Source organism: Lipotes vexillifer, unplaced genomic scaffold (genome assembly GCF_000442215.2).
Source record: "Lipotes vexillifer unplaced genomic scaffold, Lipotes_vexillifer_v1.1 scaffold1347, whole genome shotgun sequence".
Lineage (NCBI taxonomy): Eukaryota > Metazoa > Chordata > Mammalia > Artiodactyla > Lipotidae > Lipotes > Lipotes vexillifer.
The window spans coordinates 309,198-331,050 of NW_006796201.1; the positions used below are offsets into that span (position 1 = coordinate 309,198).

Below are 21,853 nucleotides of genomic sequence, written 5' to 3' on the forward strand. Positions count from 1 at the left end.
CCCTAGGGCCCAGAGAGGCAGCCTGGGTGGAGGCCCCAACAGCCCTCCTTTGACACCCACTCCCCCGGCAAGAAGGTCCTGGGTGTGTGGGGGGGCACCTAGAGTGGGCCTCAGAGTGGTCCTGTGTCTATAAAACCAAATGGGTCCAAGGACCCCAGGCATGTGTATATATATATATATATATATATATATATATATATATATATATATATATATATATATATATATATATCATTGCCTGCTGTTTTGTCAATACTTGCTCAACTGAATCTTCAAAACTAGGCTACACATGTACTTCCTCCATGAAGAGCTCTGCAATCTAGTTTAACTCCAATCTCTTCTACTCAATCTTACCTCAGGACTCCAATAGTGATTAAACTATTGTTTTGGGAAGTTTTTGTTTTGAAATGATATCAGCACTTTATCTGTCTGATTTCTATCTCTCCAATTAGAAAGCCAGCTCTTGAGAGTAGAAATATTTTATATATATATATATATATATATATATATATAAAACATAGGCCATGGCTTCCCTTTCACAGAGTGTAGGTAAGGTGGGACCACCGATGCCCACTGTGGGAGAGAAGGAAGTCATCTGTGGCAGGGACTGTGATCTGCTCCCAGAGCGAGCACAGGTAGCTGCATCAGTTCAAGTGGCGGGTCAGCCTGGGCACCCGGGGGCCCGGGCTGCTGGCCAGTCCTGCCCAGCCCTGGGAGCTCTAGGCCACCTGGATCTGCAGGTCCTCATCCTCGTCCAGGTCACTGGCTCCGTCCCCCGCCTCCTCCGCGCCAAAGCGAGCACTGCGGATCTTTCCAAAGAGGGGGGCGTTCTGCTGCTGCCTTCGGAGCCTGTGGGGTGGGGTGACAGGTGGGTCAGGGATGAGCCTGGTCAGCTGGTGCTGACAGCAGCTAAGCCGCCCCTAGCGCCTCCCTGCTGCCAGGCACCAGACTGGGCCTTTTACAAACATTGCTTCACCTCACTTCATCCTCCGGAAGCCCCTGAAATGAGGGAGGTGCTTCTGTCACCCCCATTTTACAGACAAGGAAACTGAGGCACAAAGCAGTCGAGTAATTTGCCTGAAGTCCCACAGACAGCAGTGAGAGGTGTTGGGCTCTGAGCTGGATGGCTGGCTATGGAGTGGGCCAGGGGCTCAGAGAGGTGAGGCAGCAGGCTCAAGGTCATGCTGCTGGGATTCAAACCCAAGCCAGGCTCCAAAGCCCATAGGGAGAGAGTTTGGGGGTGTGGGTTCTGAGTCCCCTACATCCTTAATGTCAGTGAGAAAGCGCTCCACCCTAGTTCTTCCCCACATTAAAATTCCTAAAGCCAAAATGTACCAGGCAAACTTCCCTCTAAGAAGAGCTGGTGGAGGAAATGCCCATCCCCCCTTTCCCTTGGCTCCCCTGCACCCCACCCCCAGAGGAGTAGCCGCCCAGGCTGCATCTTACTGGAAGGCATGAATTATTAACACGGCAGGGAGGGGCACAGGCGGGGGCCTCCATTACTGCACTGTGATTTAGTGAGCTGTCCCCGGAACATTAAAGCACAAAAAGTTGGGAAATAAAATGAGGCAGCGGTCCCGGGCAGCCCCGCCCTCCCTGATGGAAGCACTTGAGAGGCTGGGCAGAGCCTGCCTGCCCATTCTGGGAGTTTATGGCTCCCAGAGAATGTGGCCAAGACTGTGGGAGAGCCCTGAGGCTAGGCGGCCTTTGGAGGGGTGTGTGCTGGGTGGGGCCGTGGTGGGGGGGGGGCGCAGTGGGGTGGCGGGGCAGAGCTGGCCAGACACTGAGCCTGACTTGGACTCATGCCTGGGCCCCTGAACAACACTTTACAGGCAGCATCCCAGGCAGCTGGGGAAACTGAGCCTCGGCTGGCCAGGTCACACAGCTGACAGGTTTGCCTCCATAGCTTGTAGGGGGCAGAGCTGGCCAGACACTGAGCCTGACTTGGACTCATGCCTGGGCCCCTGAACAACACTTTACAGGCAGCATCCCAGGCAGCTGGGGAAACTGAGCCTCGGCTGGCCAGGTCACACAGCTGACAGGTTTGCCTCCATAGCTTGTAGTCTAAGCCACAGAAACTCAGCACACATAGTACATGCTCTGTAAATGAGGGCTCAGGCGGCAGATGGTGGGGGGGTGATCTGGCCTGACCACCCACTAGCTGTGTAGCCGTGGAAGGACTTACCCTCTCGTGCCTTAGTTTCCTCGTCTGCCAGCCGCCTAGGAAAAAAATCTCTCCCTTTCCTTCTCTCATAGGAGCATGATTCTTATAGCACAATATCTGACCCAAATACAAAAGCTCCGCTACTATTTAGCATTTATTATGTGCCAGGTACTTTTCTAAGCATAGATCAGCTCATTTAATTCCCACAACCAAGAGGTAATGAAAACTGTTATCAGCCCCATTTTACAGATGAGCAAACTCTGACCAAGAGAGGTCAAGTAAGTGGCCCAAAATGACACGGCTACTAAGTGCAGAGCCAGAATTCCCAACCACCCAGGCAGCCTGCTGCAGAGCCTGGGCTCTGTCTATTCCATGAAATAAGAGGATGCAGGTATGGGCCTGCCCCAGGTACGGCACAGGAAGAGTCAGTCTCAGGTGGGGGCTTCTGAAATGGGGAGGGGCTTGGACTAGATATTATCTGTCATCTCATGTCTCTGAGGGGAGTCGGGTGAGAGAGCCATTCACAGGGTGTTGTGATGGAGAGGGAGGCAGCGGAGGGATGCAGAGTGTGCCGGGTGGGTCCCCCAGACCTTCTGGTCCTCCCTCACTGAGGCTGATGGGTCCTGTCTACAGATGAGGGGGTCGGGGCTACCATCAAGGCCGGGGCTCCTCCGTGGTTCCCTGCCCTCCAGTCCTTCAGGATCACCCCAGCCTGCGCATTCTTCTTATCAAAGACTCCCCAGACCCACTGTCCCTCCCTGCTGCCCCACGTTGGGCCTCACCTCTTTGGCCGCCCCTCCTATCCTCTGGACGCACGACACAATTCCAAGGCTCCCAGCTGGTCTTACTTCCTGCACTCCCTTCCCTGGTTTCCTGGCCCTGGCCCTTCCTGCCTGGAGGGGACAGGATTCTGGCCCCAGGACGTCCAGATCTCTTCCTTCTGTCTTCCCCACTAGCCCCACTCAGGGCTCCAACCCTGACCCCTGACCCTTGGCTTCCCTCGGCTGGAAGCGCCTCTGCCCTGTTTCTGAGCCCCAGCCAGGAGTCCTCCAGGCCCAGAGGGGCTGCACGCTGGGCCCACCTGGACTGCACGTGCTCCAGCTGCACTTGCAGGTTCTCGCTTTGCTCCGTCTGCTCGTCCAGTGACCGCTGCAGCTTACGCGCCTGGTTGTGGGCCTCGTCCAACTGGGGGGTGAGCAGGGCCAAGAGCGTGGGAGTCACCCAGGGCTGCGCCAGCCTCTGCCCCGCCATCTGCTTGGGACCAGCCACTCCTGCTGTTCCTCTGTGTGAATGACCTTCCCCAAGAGCAATTCCTGTCGCTCCTTTGAGGCCCACCTCCTCCAGGGAAACATCCCTTTCGCCTCTCTTCTTTCCTGTTGCCCCTGCCTTCCAAATCTACCCATCCTCTAACGCCCCAAGCTACTGACCCACCCATCAACCTACCTACCCTATGAATCTGTCCATCTGATCGTTCATCCATGGAAATATCCATCTGCTCAGGGAGATACCCACCACCCACCGTTCGTTAATCTCTTCAGACACCCATTCACCCTACCCTTGTGTCCTTCCATCCTTCTGTCCTTCTTTCCCTCTCCATTCATTCTTCCACCCACTGACCCAGTCAGCTGTCTGTCCATCTTTCCACTATCCACTCAGTCACCCATCTTTCCATATATCCATCCATCCAACCAATCACCCATCAGACATCTGTTGTTACATCTCATCCATCTCTCCTCTCTCCCTCTCCCATCCATCTGTCCACCTGTCCCCTCATCCATCTGTTCATCCATCCATGGAGTTATCCTTCTGTCCTTCTATTTAACCACCCACTCATCCATCCGTTAATCTATTCAACCACTTATCCACCTTGTCTGTCCATTTTCCTTCCCATCCTCCTACCCACACACCATCTGTCACCCACCCACCTGCTCTATCCTGGGTCCCTCTTGAGAGTCAGGCTTGTGCCAGGGGGCCCAGCACGGACCGACACAGGAGGCCCTGCGGCCCCACTCCCACCTGCCCCAGCTGAGGTGTGCAGGCTGTGCTCTGGGCCCCAGCAGGCGCGCACCTCGTCCTCGGCCCGGGCCAGCTCCTGCTTGAGCTCCTCCACCCGCAGCCGCAGCTTCTTAACCTCTGCCTCGAGCTGCTCCACCCGCCGGCCGGCGTGTGCCAGCTCGGCCGCCTTCTCCTGGAATTGCTTCCTCTGCTTGCCGTGCGCATGCTTCAGGTCTGCCAGCTCCTGCAGCGGGGCAGAGGTTGGGGGAGTCCCATGAGGCCAGGCAGTTCCAGGGGTGCCGGTGTCTCTCTTGCCTGGAGTCTCTCCATCTGCTGTCTAAAATACCAGTACTAGAGCTGGCTGAGCAGCTGGAGGCTAGAGGTGCCGTCTAGTGAGGTGAGAAGGCATGCGGGGCAATGAGGGAAGAGGTGGGTGGAACTGGTGGCTCCATTCTGGACATGTAACTCTGGGGCGCCTGCAGGAGATGACATGGAGGTGTCCAGCAGCCTACTTGAGCTGAGTCATGTTTTCTGGGGAGGGGTGAAGTCGGGATTCTTTGGTGTGTAAATGGCATTAAAGCCCTGGGTCTGGAGATGAGCTAAGATGGGGAGTGGGTGTTGGAAGAAAAGAGATCAGAAGCCAGAGTGGCTGGGAAGGGGATGGGCAGCCAGGAGAGGAGCTGCCCACCCCTGAGCTCTGTGATTTCTCTGAGCCTCAGTTTTCGCATCCATGAAATGGAGACAGGAACTACCTAAAGGTCTCTTGAATCCATCCTCTTTGTTCCACCTCCACCAACCTGAGCCTGGTCCTGGCCGCCATCATCTCCCGCTGCCCCAGGAAACGGCGACAGACTCCCCACCGGCTTGCCTTCCTATCCGCCTTCCACACAGCAGCCAGTGAGCACTGAGAACCACAACCTGCTTGCACCTACCTCTCACTCTTCAAAGGTGGCCCTGAGCTCCTGCCTCACCTACCACGTCCTTCGTGCCCACTGCCCTCCAGCCACACCGGCCACCCTGCTCCTCCAAAGTTCCATGTCCCTGGCACCATGGGACGTTCATTCACAGTATTTCCGAATTCTCTCCCGGAATCAGTTCACTACCAGTCAATACCTGCTTTCGCTTGAGACCTGGGCTCAAATGTCACTACCTCAGGGAAGTCTCCCCATGACCTGGGCCTAAGCCAGCTCCCCTGGTATTCCCTCTTCCCTTTTCCTGCCCAGCCACAGAGCTGTGTGACCAGCGTGAGTGTGTGAGGGAGGGAAAAACACCTGCATTCCCCTGAGCCACCAGCTCCACGAGGGGAGGCCACGTCCCTCCTGTCCGTTCACTGCTGTGTCCCCAGCACCTAGAACAAGGCTTACACACGGTGCTCAGTAAACATTTGTTGGGTTAATAAAAGGGCTGTTGAGAGGATTAAGTGTTATCATGAACAAAAAGCACCGGCACAGGGCCTGGCCCACAGTGGTGCCCCATAAATGCAGCTACTATGATATCACTTAGCCTGGCCCACAGCGGGCGCCGGGCAGGAGCCGCGGCTGTGGCGACCACGACCTCTGTCCGTAGTTGTCACTTCAACGGTCCCTGGCCCCCTGCGGGTTGGAGCTGGACACCCAGGAGGCTCTCTGCCCCAGCCCTGGCCGCGCCACCCACTGCCCCACCTTGTTCTTCTCGAAGAGCGCAGCCTGGCTGGCCCGCAGGTCGCAGTCCAGCACGCTGGCTGTTTGCCGCCGCCGCCGGGCCAGCGCCTCCTCCAGGTCCCCGACCTGTGCCCTCAGCTTCTTGTTCTCACGCTCTAGGCCCAGCTTCTCTGTCTCCAGCCGCTCACGGCGACCCCACTCGGCTGCGTTCTCCGCCTGCAGCCGCTCCATCTGCAACAGGGCAGGACAGGGGGAGGGGTCCACAGGGAGGGGGCGCGGAAGGCCAGAGCTGGAGGCTCCCCCTTCCCACCTCCTCCTGCAGCCGTTTTTTTGGCTCCAGGAAGCAGGTCCAGCTGCAGCGGCTATAATTAACCCGAGCTTATTTCACGGTGTGCAGGATGTGAGGGCGCTTCTAGCCTCTGTGTGGGAGAGAGGCCCACCCCCTGCAGACTGGAGCACCCTCGGGGTGTGGCTGGTTCCCCCTTAGTGTACAGGCCTGGTTCCTGCCCTCTTCTACGTGAATGACTGATGGTGGCAGGGCCCCTGGTCCCCCGAGTCCCAGGCGCTCCCAGTGGCCTCACCTCGCCCCTCAGCTCCGCCATCTTCCTGTCCATGCTGGAGCGTGCACCCAGCTCGTCCTCCAGGTCTTCGGACATGCGGCCCAGCTCGTCCTGGTGGGTCTCCTTCAGGATGCTGAGCTGCATGATACAGCACAGCCTGGTGAGGTGAGGACCACCAGCCCTGGTGGGTGGGCACTGGTCATAAGGGCTCAGCAAGGAGCCTGAGGTGGTGCCCAAATGGGCTGCCAGGTATCTAGAACAGACCCCAAATTTGACCACTTCTGCCTCTTCTGACATCTCTCACCTCCTACCTCATTACCATCTAGCCTCCCAGTGTCCACTCTTGCCCCTCATCTCCCCAGTCAACCCATTTTCCACCACAACAGCCCAGGAGGAGCTTTTAAAAAAGATAAACTGGGCTTCCCTGGTGGCGCAGTGGTTGAGAGTCCGCCTGACGATGCAGGGGACGCGGGCTCGTGCCCTGGTCCTGGAAGATCCCACATGCCGCAGAGCGGCTGGGCCCGTGAGCCATGGCCGCTGAGCCTGCGCATCCCAAGCCTGTGCTCCGCAACGGGAGAGGCCACAACAGCGAGAGGCCCGTGTACCGCAAAAAAAAAAAAAAAGAAAAAAAAAAAAACAAGTCACAGCAGAAAAATCCCAGATGAGTTTTCTGTCTTCTGCCACTGCTGAGCCTTTATGAAAGCACATTCTGGTAGCTAATGAAGAGAAAAGAGGCTAAAAATGCAGAAAACTGCAGTGAGAGGAAAACAGATGAGTGGATTACCTAATTAAAAACAAGTAATTGTTAAAAAAAAAAAAAAAAGATAAACCCAGGGGAATTCCCTAACGGTCCAGCGGTTAGGACTCGGCACTTCCACTGCAGGGGGCTCCAATTCAATCCCCAGTTGGGGAACTAAGATCCTGCAAGCTATGCGACGTGGCCAAAAAATAAATAAAAATAAAAAAGATAAACCCAATCATATCTCCATTCCCAGGTTCCTTAAGATAAAAACTGACGGATTTCCCTGGTAGTGCAGTGGTTAAGAATCTGCCTGCCAATGCAGGGGACATCGGTTCGAGCCCTGGTCCGGGAAGATCGCACATGCCGCAACTACTGAACCCACGTGCCACAACTACTGAGCCTGCGCTCTAAAGCCAGCCAGCCACAACTACTGAGCCCGCGTGCCACAACTACTGAAGCCCGTGCACCTAGAGACCACACCCTGCAACAAGAGAAACCACTGCAGTGAGAAGCCCGCGCACCGCAACGAAGAGTAGCCCCCGCTCGCTGCAACTAGAGAAAGCCCGTGCGCAGAAACGAAGACCCAGTGCAGCCAAAATAAATAATAAAATTTAAAAAAAAAAGATTAAAAACTGACCCCTCCCTATGGTCCCATAAAGCCCTGCACGATTGGACCCCTACCCGTCTCCCCTCGACCGCATCTCCCACCTCTCTCCCTTGAGCTCTCTGTGCTCTGGGCACCTCGGTCTCCTCCCTAGTCCTCAAATACACAAGTTCCTGTCCACTGCAGCCTTCACACGTGTGGCTCCCTCTGCCTGGTGCCCCCGTTCTGAGGTATCTTGAAGGGCTGACTTTTCTCATTCTCAGGTCTTGGCCTAAATGCTCCCTCCTCAGGGAGGCCTCTCCTGTCCTCCCTGCCTAGAAGGGGTACTTCTCCACGCCCCCGTCCCCCCAAGAATGTGAGCTCGGGAGGACAGACAGCGTGTCTGTCTGCCCGCCTTTGTATCCCTGTATGGCCTGGGCCCAGGGCAGTGAACACTGGCTGAACGCACCCAGTGGATCTGAATCCGGGTCTGCCTGTGGGTGTGGGGTTGCACATGAGAATCACCTGGGGTGCTTTTAAAATAGTGCAGATTCACTGTTGTACAGCAGGGACAACTGCCAGATGAATGCTCTTTGCAACGGCATGGATGAGCCTTAAATATGGAATGTTGAGGGAAGAAAGCCTGATACAAATGAGAATCTTTATAATTATGTATCTGTAAATCTGCACAGTTGTGTCTTACTCACTTTTCTTCAAAAGATTACACAATTTGAAAAGATTAAAAAGACAAGATTCTTGGACCCAACCCCCAAAGATGCTGACTCAGGAGGATGAGGGTGACGTCTGGGAAGCTCTATTTTAGGAGATTCCTTAAAGAGATTCTACTTTAAGACCGGTTTTCCAGGACAGTTTCAGGCTCTGAGGTCTGTGAACCTCCCGCGTTCTGGAAAAGTAAGGGATCCAGCCCAGCTTTCCGTGGGTGGCTGCGCCCCCTGGTGGCCATCAGGGCCTGCACAGGAAGCAGTAAGGGAAGCCCAGCCTGACCCCTGCCTGCCCTGAGTCCCCAGAATGCAGTGGTGGAATCCCCTCTCTGCCAGCTGGAGCTTCAATTTCCTCATTTGTAAGATGGGGACATCAGGACCCAGATTTCCTGACTGCTGTGAGGCTCCAGCGAGATTTCGCACCCACTATGTGCCCAGTGAACGTCCAGACTCTTCCCCTTCATCTTGGTCTACAAGGCCTATGGGATTTAGCTCCCCTTGCAATCTCATCTCTCACTTAACTATCCTCCAGCCACACTGGCCTCTATTTCCTGAACACACTAGGCTTGTTCTGGCCTCAGGACCTTTGCATTTGCTGTACCTTCTGCCAGGAACTTTGCCCCTATCTCCTCTCAAGGGTGGCTTCTTCTAATCACTTTAGCTCTTGCCTCAAACGTCACCCTCTTAGAGAAGCCTTTCTTTCAATGACCCACCACCTCATTTCTCTGATTGTGTTTTGACTCTTTCACAGCTTCTGAATTTATCTATCTGCTTACTGTTGGTCTCCCTCACCACGGCCCCCGCTAAGGTGAGCTCCTAAAGGTAAGGACATTGCCTGCCCCAGTACTCAGAACACTGCATGGCACACGGCTGGTGCTTGACAGTGAATGAATGAATTCCCTTCTTTCTTCCATTCCTTCTGCTGAAATTCGTCAGTGCAGCACTGCTTCCTCCAGGAAGCCCCTGTGGTCTCCAGGACTCACTTGCTTGAGCATCTCCTGCTTGGTCTTGCTCAGCTCCTCATACTTGATCTTCCACTGGCTGAGCTCCCCCTCCAGCTTCTCAATGTTCCTGCTCAGTGCCATTTTATCCCTGGGGAGGGGAGAGGGAGGGATAAATGGGGGTGAGTCCACCGGGGCCCTCCGCTGAGTCCTCCTATGTAGTCTGCACCTGTCAATCCCATGTCCAAAGTGCTTGCCTCTGCATTCAAGGCCCTGGCACCCCACTCTGCGGCAGGCACCCTGGTTTTGCATTTCTTCTGGAGCTCCACCCTCTGCACAGCTACAGGTGCCCAGCTCCCAGTGTGGCGTGACCGGGCCTCCAGGGCACTGGGCCCTGGGCTCATCTGCCAAATGAGACCCCTATTTCTTCCTATCTGTTTTATGTAGACACACAGCTTTGCAGTTGGAAAACCTGGAAAACACTGTCCAGTGACTCTCTGAAGGACGGGTCCCCTCTTGTCATCAGCACGGGGTGGCAGTCCCAGTGTGTTCTCGTGACCACCACCCTGCACTCTGTCCTGAACATGAAGGAGGCGCTGTGGGTAACAAGCATGGTATCTGGCCCCAGCACACAGTGCTTTACGACCAACCCCACACCGTGCTGGTCTCCCATTCTGAAAGTCTAGTATTTCTTTACATTTCAGTTTGTACAATAGGTTGATTTTTGTTTGTTTTGCTTAAAAAGATGTATTGTCTCATAGTTCTGGAGGCTCCAAGTCTAAGACCGAGGTGTTGGCAGGGTTGGTTCCATGTGAGGGGTGTGAGAGGAAATCTGTTCTATGCCTCTCCCCTGGCTTTCTGGTGGTTTGCTGGCAATTTCTGGTGTTCCTTGGCTTACAGGAGCATCACCCTTATCTCTGCCTCTATCTTCACAAGGGCATTATGTTGATTTTTAAAAGACTTCTGGGTGTAGTTAAGTTAAACTATCTTTGTATTTAATTTCTGGACAGAAAAGAGGGTGTTACAAAATATTCATCATAATCGGGCTTGTGCCCCGATCAAGGTAACTGGTGACCTCCACGTCCTAAATCCACTGGTCAGTGCTCAGTCCTCTTCCTACTTGACTAGCTGATCACTCCCTCCTCCGTGACAGAGTTTCTCCTGCTTTCTCTGCCCCCCACTGGCTCCCTTCTCCTGTCTCCTTTGCTGCTTCCCTCTTCTTCTAAACTTGGTCAGCTTCAGGGCCCCATCCTCTGGCCACCTCCCTATCCACTCTCACCCCAGCTCACGGCTTTCAGTATCATCTATTTGCCAATGACTCCAGCCCAGACCCGTCTCACAAACTCCAGATTCATTCATGTCCCCAACTGCCTCCGTGCCATCTCAAACTCAACAAACTCATCTCAAAGCCAAATTCCCAGCTACAACCCCCCAACCTCCCTATCCCTTCTTCCCTGCTTTTATTTTTGCCCATGGCACTCTCCCCCAATGAAGGCAGGGATTTCTGGCCTTACTAATGGCTGTATCCTCACTGCTGAGCAAAGCCTGACCCCGATACCCAACACATATTATTTGAATTAATTTAAAAAAACCCAAAAAACAAAAAACTCACACTGTGTCCTTGGGCAGAGTACCACTGTTCTAAAGTCCCAAGACTGAAACAGTACCATTCCGCTTCAGTGAATCTCACCTTCTGAGACACGGATTTTCACTCTGTGATTCTGAGGATGCCCTGGAGTGGCCTGGCCCGGCCCCCGGCCCCTGCCTGCCTCCCGCGACTTACTCTCGCTCCTTGAGCAGCACCTTCTGGGACTCATCCAGCCGTAGCCGCAGGGCAGTCAACTTGGAGGCATCCTCCTGGATGGTGGCGGTGTCCTCCCAGGGCAGTCGGCTACGCTCCTGGCGGCCCGAGCTGCCCCGTGAGGCCCCAGCCCCTACGCTGCGTGCCTCCCAGCAGCCCTCAGGCTCCTCTGGTCTGCTCTTCAGCAGGCCCTCCACCAGCTCCAGCTCCTGTGGGGTCCAAGGCGGAGGCTGGGTCAGTGGTCGCTGAGTCCTCACCCTCTTGGCCTTCATCGTGGCCTCTCCTAGGCCCAGGGTCTGGCATCAGCTTGGTGGGTAACCTTGGGCAAGTCACACAGTCCTTCTAGACCCCAGTTTCCTCTTCTGCTGCCTGCTTCTCCACCCCTGGAAAGGGAGGGACACACCCTCTCCCTGCACTGCCTAGAAGTGCACAGAGTCAGCCACTAAGGTTCCCTGAATCCTGGAAGAGTCCCCAGAATACGTGCTAAGCTCCTTGTCAGTGGAAGTATGCACACATTTGGTGGGACGCTGGTGTGAATGTATGTAGAAGCAGGGGTTCCTACAACGAATAAAGACTAGATTCCCTCAAAAGGAATTCCCACTCGAAGATCCCGTTTTTCAGGTGCAAACACCTGAAACGTGGGAAGTGAAGCGGTGAAAGATGCATAGGAAGGTGGGTGGCCTCTGCGAGCAGAACCAGCTCCCAGATAGCAAGCAGTGAGGGATTATTAACTCAACTGAGGCCTCTTCCTCCCTGCCAGGCTCCCCCTCCCCTTTGCCCTTGTCTGCCCCCTGGCCTACCTCTGACTATAGACCCAAGACGCCCATGGCCTCGGTTACAGCCTGGCTCTTCCCACAGCCTTTCCAGATGAGTCTGGGCCAGCCCCTTCCCTGACTGGCCCTTGGTTTCCCTATCTAGACTGGGACAGTGGCCCTGAGGCCCCCCGAGGAGCGAGATTCTACTCCTCTTGTATCTCAGACTGTCTGGGTGGGGCCTCTGATGCCACCTGGTCCAAATTCACAATTCCAATTCACAAATGAGGAAACAGGGAGGGAAGAAGGGACTTGCTGTGGGTCACAGAGGACAGGGCTGGGCTGGAGAGCAAACTCAGACTGCAACTCCGGAGCTCCCACCGCTGGTACCTGCCACCCGGTCGACTGTGACTCATAACCAGAAGGAGGAGAGAACAGGAATAAGGCCGTGAGGCTGGCTGGTATACAAGGGCTCTCATTCCCTGCCCCAACTGCAAACACCATGCAGGCCTGGGGAAGAGGGGCTTCAGCCACCAGGAGGCAGCAGTGCCCACTCTAGCCCACAGGCAGGAGAGGAGGGGGGCAGCCAAGAACCTCAGCTAGAGGAGCTGGCCTGCCTGGGGACGGAGCTGGGAGCAACCTGAGGCTGGACCCTGTCCCTAGACGGCCTTCTGGTGACAGGCCTGCTGGTTCAGGGGAGGCTGCCCTCCACACACACCATTAATATTCCAGATGTATTGATTATTATCACCATGGGCTCTGGAGTTCACCTGGGGGCAACTCCCAGTGACTCTAGTTACCAGCTGGGAGCCATTGGTACTTAACCTCTCAACGCCTCAGTGTTCTCGTTTGTAAAGGAAATACTTCCTGGGGTTGCTCTGAGAATTAAGCAGACAATGCACGTGCAGAGCCTAGCGCCCTGTGGAGGTGCCCATCGAACCATGGATGCCATTTCCCAAACTCACCAGGCACTCTCAGCCTCTAGGTTTTTGCACAGAATTTCCATCACCTGGAATGCATTCCTGTACTTTTCACAGCCAATTCCTCCGCATCCTTCTAGTCTCAGCTTAAATGGACTGCTTCCAGAAAAGCTTCTGTGCAGCCCCCTCCTCAAAGCCTGGATCTGGGACCTCCTCTGTGCTCCCACTGCCCTGATAACACCCCACCCCTCAGCTCTGATTGACACCTCTTATAAATGTCTCCCCCTTCCCCTAAATTCAAATTGAACGAATCAATGGATTCAGCTCTGCTACTAATGGATGTCTTCCAGGTAAGTGCTTAGAACCTGCTCCTGCTCAAAGAGGATGATTTCTTGGTTCTGTTGACTACTCAGGTGTGGGGGTGGAGGGACCACCAGAACCGGGGACTCTCTGCTCTTCGGGCGGTCTCTGGGAGGTAACCTGGGGCCCTGCAGTGCAGAGCCCGACCCCCTGAAGGAGTGAAACCTCCCTGCGGGCCCTACCCGGGCCCGGCCCATACTACCCCTCTTTCTAAGCCAGGCGGCCACCTCTTCTGCCCGAGTCAATCAGCCCCTCCCACTTCTAAACTCCAGCGCGAAGGCCCGCCCATCGGCCCCGCCCCCCCCGCCGCGCAACTGGGTAAGTCCCGCCGCCCCGCCGCGCACCTGGCTGCCCTGGGGTCTCTCCGACCCGACGTCGCGCACTGGCTCCTGCTCCCTCTCTGGCTCGGTCTCGGGACCGTCAGGCGTCCTGTCCATGACCCCCCGGGCGCCCCGCAGCCGCGCCAGCTCGCGGCCCCGCGCCTCGCACTCGCCCTGCGCCTCCTGGCGCTCGCGCCGCGCGCCCGCCAGCTCCTTGGTGAGCGCGTCGAGACGCTGGCGCAGCTGGCGCACCTCCTCGCGCGCGCGGTTGCGCTCGGCGCGCACCTTGCTCCACTTCTCGCGCCAGTTGGCCGTGCAGTCCGACCACCAGCGCATGGTCTTCTCCATCTGCGCCGCCCGCGCGCGCGCCTCCTCCAACTCCCGCAGCCGCAGCTCCTCACGGCTCTCCCAGTCCCCGTCGGCCAGCAGCGCGGGCGCCGGCGGCAGCGGCAGAGCTGGAGGCGGCCCGGGCGAGGGCGTGCCGCTCGGCGGCGTGGGCGGCAGCGAGTCGGCCGGCCCCATGCGCTCGGGCGACGGGCTGCCCAAGATGGTCAGGAGGCTGCCTTTGGACAGCTGCGGGGACTCGGCCAACCGAGGGCTCGGCCCGTGGCTCATGGTGTGGCCGCGGGGGCGGGCAGGCTCTCGGGCCCTGGGCTGGAACTCCCAGACTCAGAGGCGGCGCGCGGTGCGCGCGGCGGACGCCATACCACTGTGCATGATGGCCACTGCTACCCTTTGCTCTCCCGGCCACGGGGCGGGGGACGCCTCCTCCAACCTGTGGGAGAACACAACCATTATGAGGAGGTAGTTACCATCCGTCCATATCCTTAAGCTCAGCCATGGGAAGGGAGTAACCGGCAGAGGGAACAGCATGGGCAAAGGTGGGAGGAGTGAAAATGGTCACCTCCAGAAGCCCCAGTGAGGCTGGAATGGTGAGCAAGGGCCTGCAACCGCTTCCTCACTGGCCTCCAGACTCCCTCCTTGAGTCCCTTCACCCTGCAGCAGCCGCAGCTGATCTGAAACCTTGATTGATCTGCTGTCCCTGACCTTCAGGTCCCATCTCACACAGTGAATGGCTTATACTATTCTCTCTCCGCCCGGAATGCTGCATGCTTCCATGCTGGCCCTGCCGCCAGGAGTCCCCTCCCAGCCTCTTCCTGCACTGGGCTAACGCTTCTCATCCTTAAAACTTATCTGAGATATCACCTTCTTCAAGAAGTTTTCCCGGACCCCCTCAGGCCAGGTGGTCAGCCCCAGCCCATGTCTCCACTAGCCAATCTCACTGTACCACTTATCTGCGTCCCTGTGTGCTCCCCATCCTGACCCCAGGCTGTGAGTTTACTGAGGGCAGGGGCTGGCTCCTGGTCTTTGTCCCAGCACTGATGACAATGACAGTGACATTTATGGAGGCCCAGGCACCACGGCTATGTGAACTATCCTCTCAACAGAGTTGGGGGAAATTATAGACATTTACTGAAGAGGAAAGGGAGACTCAGCAAAGTTAAGCCCTGGAGTTAATCCAGATACAGCATCCAGAAGTCCAAACGCAAACACTGGGGCAGGTTTGGTGAACACCTGCACGCACTGGTGGTACGACAGAAATAAGCTGGTGTCTAGATGGTGGCCGTGCGGTGTGGTGAGGTGCCCCCCATGCCTGCCGCTGAGCTCTGCTGTTCACGGGCCGCGTCCCCTTTAAAATAAGTGAGACACATGCCCCTCTCTATCCCCAACCTGCCACGCTCTCCCTCCACGTGGCTCTGTGCTGACCTCCAGGAGCAGCCCCTCGGGGCATCTCATACTTCCTTCCCCATTCAGCCGGGCCTGTCCCACAGATCCTCACCTAGTCCCCTAAGGCCCTGCCCTCATTGCCATCTCTTCCTTTTTTCAGGGACCCATCAGGGCACTGCTGGTGGGGCTCTCAGCAATCTGGAACAGTGTCCCAACACTGTCTGGCCAACGCTCTGTGTCCCCTCTTCACCCTCCTCTGGCCTCTAAGCCCCTCACTCTTGGCAGGTGATCCAATGTCAGAGTTCCCTCCCTGTCCTGCCCCAAGCCCCACGGCCCCCTCCTCTCTGCCCCTAAGAGGACAGAGGGGCTCTCCCTCCTTGGGTCAAAGGTCCTCCCACATCCGGCTTCTCCCACCCCGCCAATGATCCCTCTCCAGGGGGCCTTCCCCACCTGCTGAAGTCTCTCCTGGCACTTTCACCTCACTTCTCTGTCTCCTCCCTTTCAAGGCCCATGCAGAGGGGTCCACACTTGCTGTCTCCACCCTGCCCACCTCCCTCTCTCTCTCTCATCAGGCCTTGCCGGGCTGGCTTCCGGCTCCCCTGCCCTACCCACTGGGCACATCCTAGCCCTCCCAGGTGTGCCCTCTCTAGCTCTGGGCACCTTCCAGCCCTCCCTTCTTGCATCGCTCTCTCCCAGGATGCTCTCCGGGTTTTCCTCCTCTTCTCCAGCTGTTCCCCACCACCTTCCCTGGAAGGTGCTGGTGTCATCCAGTCCTTGCCCCCTTCTCCTCTCTGGCTGCCCCTGCCTGAGCCACCTCGCCATGTCCTCAATAACCCTGAATCTCTCTCTCCACCCCAGGCTGCCCTCCAGAATCGCCCAAACCACCAGCATGTCTCTCAGACAACTCAGACTCAGCTTGGTCGGATGGGATCCACCGTCTCCACTCTCCCCACTACTGGATCCTCCTTCTGGATGTCCCCTCTGGGGGAAGAGCATTTCCTTACTCCTTCACGCTGTGGGAACACCCTGGAGTCTGCTTTCTCCCCACCTCCAAGTCATGTCAGTCTGTCTGCCACACATCGCGTGGATCTATCCACCTTCTTCCTCCTCAGCCACTAACCTGTCAAGGCCACCACCATCATCTCCCACCTGGGAGACTGCAGCCACCGCCCTCCCCGCCCCATCTCCCTGCCCCCTTTTGCCTTCTTCAAATCCATTCTCAAGAGCAGCAGCCAGAGTGAGTTTCTAAAAAAACAAACCTGGGACTTCTCTGGTGGCGCACTGGTTAAGAATCCGATGCCAATGCAGGGAACACGGGTTCGAGCCCTGGTCCGGGAAGATCCCACATGCCGCGGAGCAACTAAGCCCGTGAGCCACAACTACTGAGCCCACGTGCCGCAACTACTGAAGCCTGCGTGCCTACAGCCCGTGCTCCGCGACAAGAGAAGCCACCGCAATGAGAAGCCTGTGCACCAACGAAGACCCAACGCAGCCAAAAATAAATAAATAAATTTATATTAAAAAAAATAAAAACACAAACCTGATCATGCCAGTGGCCACAACCTTTGTCATTACCAATAGCTGTGACCTCTCTCAAGAGTCAGTTCCAAGCTCACTCCCTCTAGGGATCCAACACCAAAAATTCTTCAATCTCCAAAGGAGCTACAGCCTACCGATCGCCTCGCCTGTTCAGTGTCCCCACTGCCCACCCCGTCCCTTCTCTCCTTGCTACGTGCCACGGTCGCAACCTCGTCCTCACAAACGCCCTGAGTGCCCCAGCTGTCTCACCTGTTCTTGTCTCTCAGGCAACGCCAACCCTGGTCGCCTCCACCGCTCTGCCTGCTCCTGCCCTCACCCATATAACCAGGCATCGCAGGTTTTACACCACTGTGTGGACCAGTGTCAGTTTCAACTCACAACCATCAGTGTCATAGTTCCTCAGCGTTGATCAGTGATCCTACTACATTTCTCTAGTGCATTTGCTGTTTGTTTACTGTCTGCCTTCACCAGGCACCAGCTCTGGGCCCAGCTCTGTCACCAACCTCATGTAAACCACTGCCCCATATACTGGGCCTCAGTTTCTCCGCCTGTAGAACTGGGGTGAGAGGTGAGGGAGGCCAGTGCTTCTAGATCAAGGAGTCTTTCAGATTCACCTGGACACTTGCTTAAAATGCAGTTCCTGGGCCTCACCCCCCAGAGAATCATGTTCAGTAGGTGTGGGGCTGGGAATTTGCATTTTAATCATCCAAGTTTGGGACATGAGTAACTGGTGATGCCTTGTCACCACCCATAGTTCCAGACACACAAACATGCATGTATCAACCCCAGTAACAATTGCACAAAGTTATATACACAGACACAGCCATACAGACCTAGGTTCCAGGTCCCTGTACACCCCTGACTCCCCACGGGATCCCTGGAAGGCTGAGTGCCCACTGTGACTCACTCTCTCCAACTGTGCAATGAGGTGGCTGGCCTAGATTCCATGTGCGTTCACAGACATGTGCACACCCAGACACACATCTGCAGACACAAGCAATCCCATACATGTAAATATAGATACAGAGACACGGGCAGACGCACACACACTCAGAAATGGCCCCATATGCACACACAACTATATGTATGCAGAGAGAGACGCTCACTTGTAGATACAGAGTTACAGACACACCTGAAGACATATACATGCCCACAAAGATGGATACAGAGACATGCAAAGATACATATTCATCCCTAAGACAAGCATATACACACGAACACATACACGGACACGCACACTCCTCCTCGCCCCATTTTCCTGGCCCAGCTCCACATGGAGAAGCTCTTGGAAAAGAAAAACAATGTGAGAGCCTACGGGGGAGGGGAAGGAGGCAGGAAATCTGAGTGCCAGCCCGGCAGGCAGCCCAGGCAGCCCCACCAGAGCTGTGCTGGGAACGGGGGACAGGGGGTAGTGAGGAGGGGGTGCTCAGGGCCAGGCCCCTGTCTGCTGGGCCCGTCCTGCAGCCCCTAAACTGAGAGGGTGGCGGGGGGGTGGCCACTGCCACATTCTCTCTGACACTCTGGGAGCTGCCAGGCCTGGCATGGGGCTTGGCAGGGAGGGGTGGCCCACTCCTTCCAGGAATCCCAAGCCTGTTGCGCAGGGGCAGGGCAGGCGCCACCCCGGCCCCTAATGGCTTCCAGGCGCCCACACTAAAGGCAGGGGTGGGCTCCAGACTCAGCTCCTGTTCCGCTCCCCAGGAGCCTGGCCTGGCCCCTCCCGGGGGCTGGTGGCGGGGAGCAGTGGGGACAGAGGAGCTCTGAACAGCCCTCCCGCCTTCCCTCCTGTAGGCCCAGGGTCCCCTGAAGGGTGTGTGTGCACGCACATGTAAAGGCATGGGGGTGAGAGCCCAAGGTCGGTTTTCTGGAGAAGCCTACCCCCCAGCCCACCAGGAGCCCTACACACACACTCAGGGGCAGCTAGACTCTGCCCAGCAACGCCTCCCCTCACCCCTACCCCCACCCCACTCACATAACACAGCCTTGGGGACATGGATGGACACACACACAGACACACACCCCCCAAGCCCTGGTAACGTACACACTCACCGAGAGTCGATGCCACACAGCGGTTCAACTTGCAGTTGTAGAGACAGGCTCCAGCTGCCCTACCCTGCCTGCCCTTCCCCACCAAGCTCAGCGCCTTCTTCCCCAGGGGTGTGCAGATATGTGTGGGGTGGCCTCCTGATTCCTGCAGGGTGTCACCACCTCCCAAGGATTAGGTGGAGGAGGGACCAGCCTCCACAGGCCCAGAAGGCCTTTCCCACCCACCCTCCCCTCTCTTGCCTCCCACCAGCCAGACGGGTCTATTCCTGCTTGAATCCTCAGGGTTTCTGCTCAGGCTGTTCCCCGACTTGGGATGCCCCCTCAGCCTCTGAAACCCCACCCACGCTTCAAGCTCAGTTCCACCACCTCCAGGAAACACCTTGGCCTCCCCAGCCTCACTCTCTGCCAGGGAGCAGAGCCCCATAACCTTCCGCAGCCAGACCTGGCCAGCTGCCCTCTCTCTTCTTGCAGTCCAGGCTTCCCCCAACCCAGGTAGGACACTTGCGCCACCCAGAGCCACTAGGACAGGCCCTGCATACAAGATTTACTCCAAGTTGGCTGGTGGGGTGGAGAGCAGAAGGCTGAACCATGACTTCAGGTCCCCTGAGCTGGGCAGCGGGGCCACGTGGGACTCAGAGCCCCTGAACCCCATCCCTGCAGCCATCCTCACTGCTCCAGGCAGCGGCTGGCCACTCATAGGACAGAAACCATAATGTTTTGATTCGATATTTGCCTCAGGCTAGGCCCTCACCAGCCCTGTCTACACAAAGTGACCAGTGGTTCCTGCTGCTCATGGACCTGTTTGGAATGTTTGTTTCTCCTTTCTTTCTCCAGCAGCAAACTCCTACGCATCCTTTAAGACCTACTTTGGGATACCTCTCCTGTGGGTAGCCTTCCCTGACCTTGTACACAGAGTACGTTAGTGCTCCCAAAGCACTGGCACCTCCCTGTTCTTCAGCAATTGCCACACTGTGAAGTCCACAAGGGTATCTTGGTCTCACTGGCTGTCAGCACAGGGCCCAGATGCTGCATAAATGCTTCCCAGGTTGATGGATGGAAAATGAACAGTTAAGGGTTGCCTATAACCTGGGAGGGTTGAGCCATCCTAAGGATCAGGAGTCATTTTGTGGCCAGGCTCTGAACCAGGTAGGCGTCCGAGTTTGTCTGAGGCCAAGGTCACAGTGAGAGGTCATCTCATGGCCAGGTCAAGGATCAGGCAGAGGAAGCCTGATTCACAGGGGGACAACTTTGTGTTTCGTCCTTAGCATGTTTAGATGACTCATATCTAGTGAGAAGAGTAAGCAATGCTGAGGCCTAGATGGGGCCCAGTTTAGGGGATTGGGGCCAGTGCGCCTGGTGGCCCTACTCTTCCCTCTAGCTCAGAAACCCTCCATGTTTTCCCAGAACCTTTCAGGTGGGGCTCTAGCGCTGGCGTGTGGCCACAGGCCTGGCTGTGGGCAGGGAGCAGAGCCCGGCAGGAAACCACAAAGGACAGCCTGATTGGATAAGTGCAGGGTCCAAGGCTGGTCAGCCCACAAACTGTGGGCGCCTGTCCCTCTGACCTGCTGCCCACGCTCCAGTCACTGGACCTCCAGGAGAGGACTGAGAAGGAGGGAGGAAGGTAAGCTGAGCCTGCAGGTTGAACCGGAGCCCGAGGGGGTGGCCACCCCTGGCCTGTTCCCAGGTACCCCCATCTCATATTGAGGAGCCACAGATATCCTAAATCACCGATCAGAACTCCCTTCTTTATAAGTAGGCCAACCCAGAGACCCAGAGGTACAGCTACTGGTCCACATCCATATAGAGGACCAGCAGCAAAGTAGGGCTGGGGGTGGGGCGCTAGAATGCTGGGACGGGATGCCTCCCCTCTTGGGTCGTGATCACCTGAGGGGCAAGATGCCCCTGGGACCACCTACACAATGGGGTCCTCAGTCATCAGGCCAAGTGGCCAAGCATAGCTGGGAGAGGATGGGAGCCTTTCATGGGGGCGGACCCCTGCCCCGGGCCTCTGAGCAACTCCTTGAACTATTCACTCTTGTACAGCAGACTTCCCAGGAGTCTCACCTCTGCCTCTGTTATGCTGTGTGCTATCTTCAAGTCCGTGCCCTCTCCGAGGCTGTTTCCTTACTTGTAGGATGGGGAGAGGCACTAACAAGATACCTAAAAGCTTTGGCCAACAAGTGGGAAAAATCTGCGCCAATACGAACTAATCCAAGCTCCACAACAGCCCTACATAACCGACACTTAAGACAAAAACTGAAGCCCCGGATGGGGAACGGGCTTGCCGGACACCAGTCGTTCGTACAATCAGAACGGTGGGGCAACCGAGGCCCACTCCCTTCTCCTCGCACTGAGCCGTCGTTCCACCTGCCCCAACTCCTTCCAGAAATTCCCCTTCTGCCCTCCCACGACCGGGAGCCGCCTTAGACCTCTCTTCCTAGCCCGCTCCCCAGCCTCCCAGCTCACACGAGCCGCGGGTGAGGGAGGAGGGTCTCCCGGCCCCTCGAGACGCGGTCCCGCCTACCCCACCACGCGGTCTCTCATTGGCAGCCGCCGCAGGCCTGGGGCAGTGGCGCCGCGCTCCGATTGGCCCGCGCCGCCCATCCATCCCGCACTCGCCATGGTGACCACGTTGGGTCCCCCGGGAGAGTTCCAAATTCCGCCCCCGCCCGCTGGCGCCCCCCTCCCGTCCGGCCCCGGCCCACTGCATTCCGAGGGCGGCTCTGCCTTACCCCCAGCTCCCGCAGCCCCTTCACTCCCGAGGCCCGGACCCCAGGAGGTGGGGGAACCCGGGGAGGGGGCTAGGAAGTTCTGCTCCGAGTGTGGGGGTTGCTGCGGATGCGAGAGCCCCAGCTGCTCTCCTCTACTCCAACACGCCCCCAACTTAACCCCTTCCCTCCCGCGGAAGGTTCGCGGCCTGGAGGGAGTTCCCGGGACGCCGTGGCTTTCGGTCTCCTGCATTGGCGGCCCCGCTCACCTCGGCCGGGGACCCGCGGGCTCCAGACGTCCGACCCGCCGCGGATGGGCGGAGCGGGCACGGGGC

At 56.9% G+C, this 21,853-nt stretch overlaps 1 protein-coding gene across 1 annotated transcript; it reads right to left on the minus strand.

Annotated features, from left to right (window-relative positions):
• Nucleotides 1-499: 499 nt before the first annotated feature.
• CCDC102A (coiled-coil domain containing 102A) lies at nt 500-21,853 on the minus strand. Its single transcript, XM_007468291.1, has 9 exons — nt 21,788-21,853; nt 13,525-14,275; nt 11,131-11,357; nt 9,390-9,498; nt 6,381-6,497; nt 5,821-6,030; nt 4,233-4,403; nt 3,246-3,349; nt 500-849 (listed from the first exon to the last, which is right to left on the minus strand). The coding sequence occupies exons 2-9, from the start codon at nt 14,113-14,115 to the stop codon at nt 720-722; spliced, it is 1,659 nt and encodes a 552-aa protein (XP_007468353.1). The 5' UTR covers nt 14,116-14,275; nt 21,788-21,853; the 3' UTR covers nt 500-719.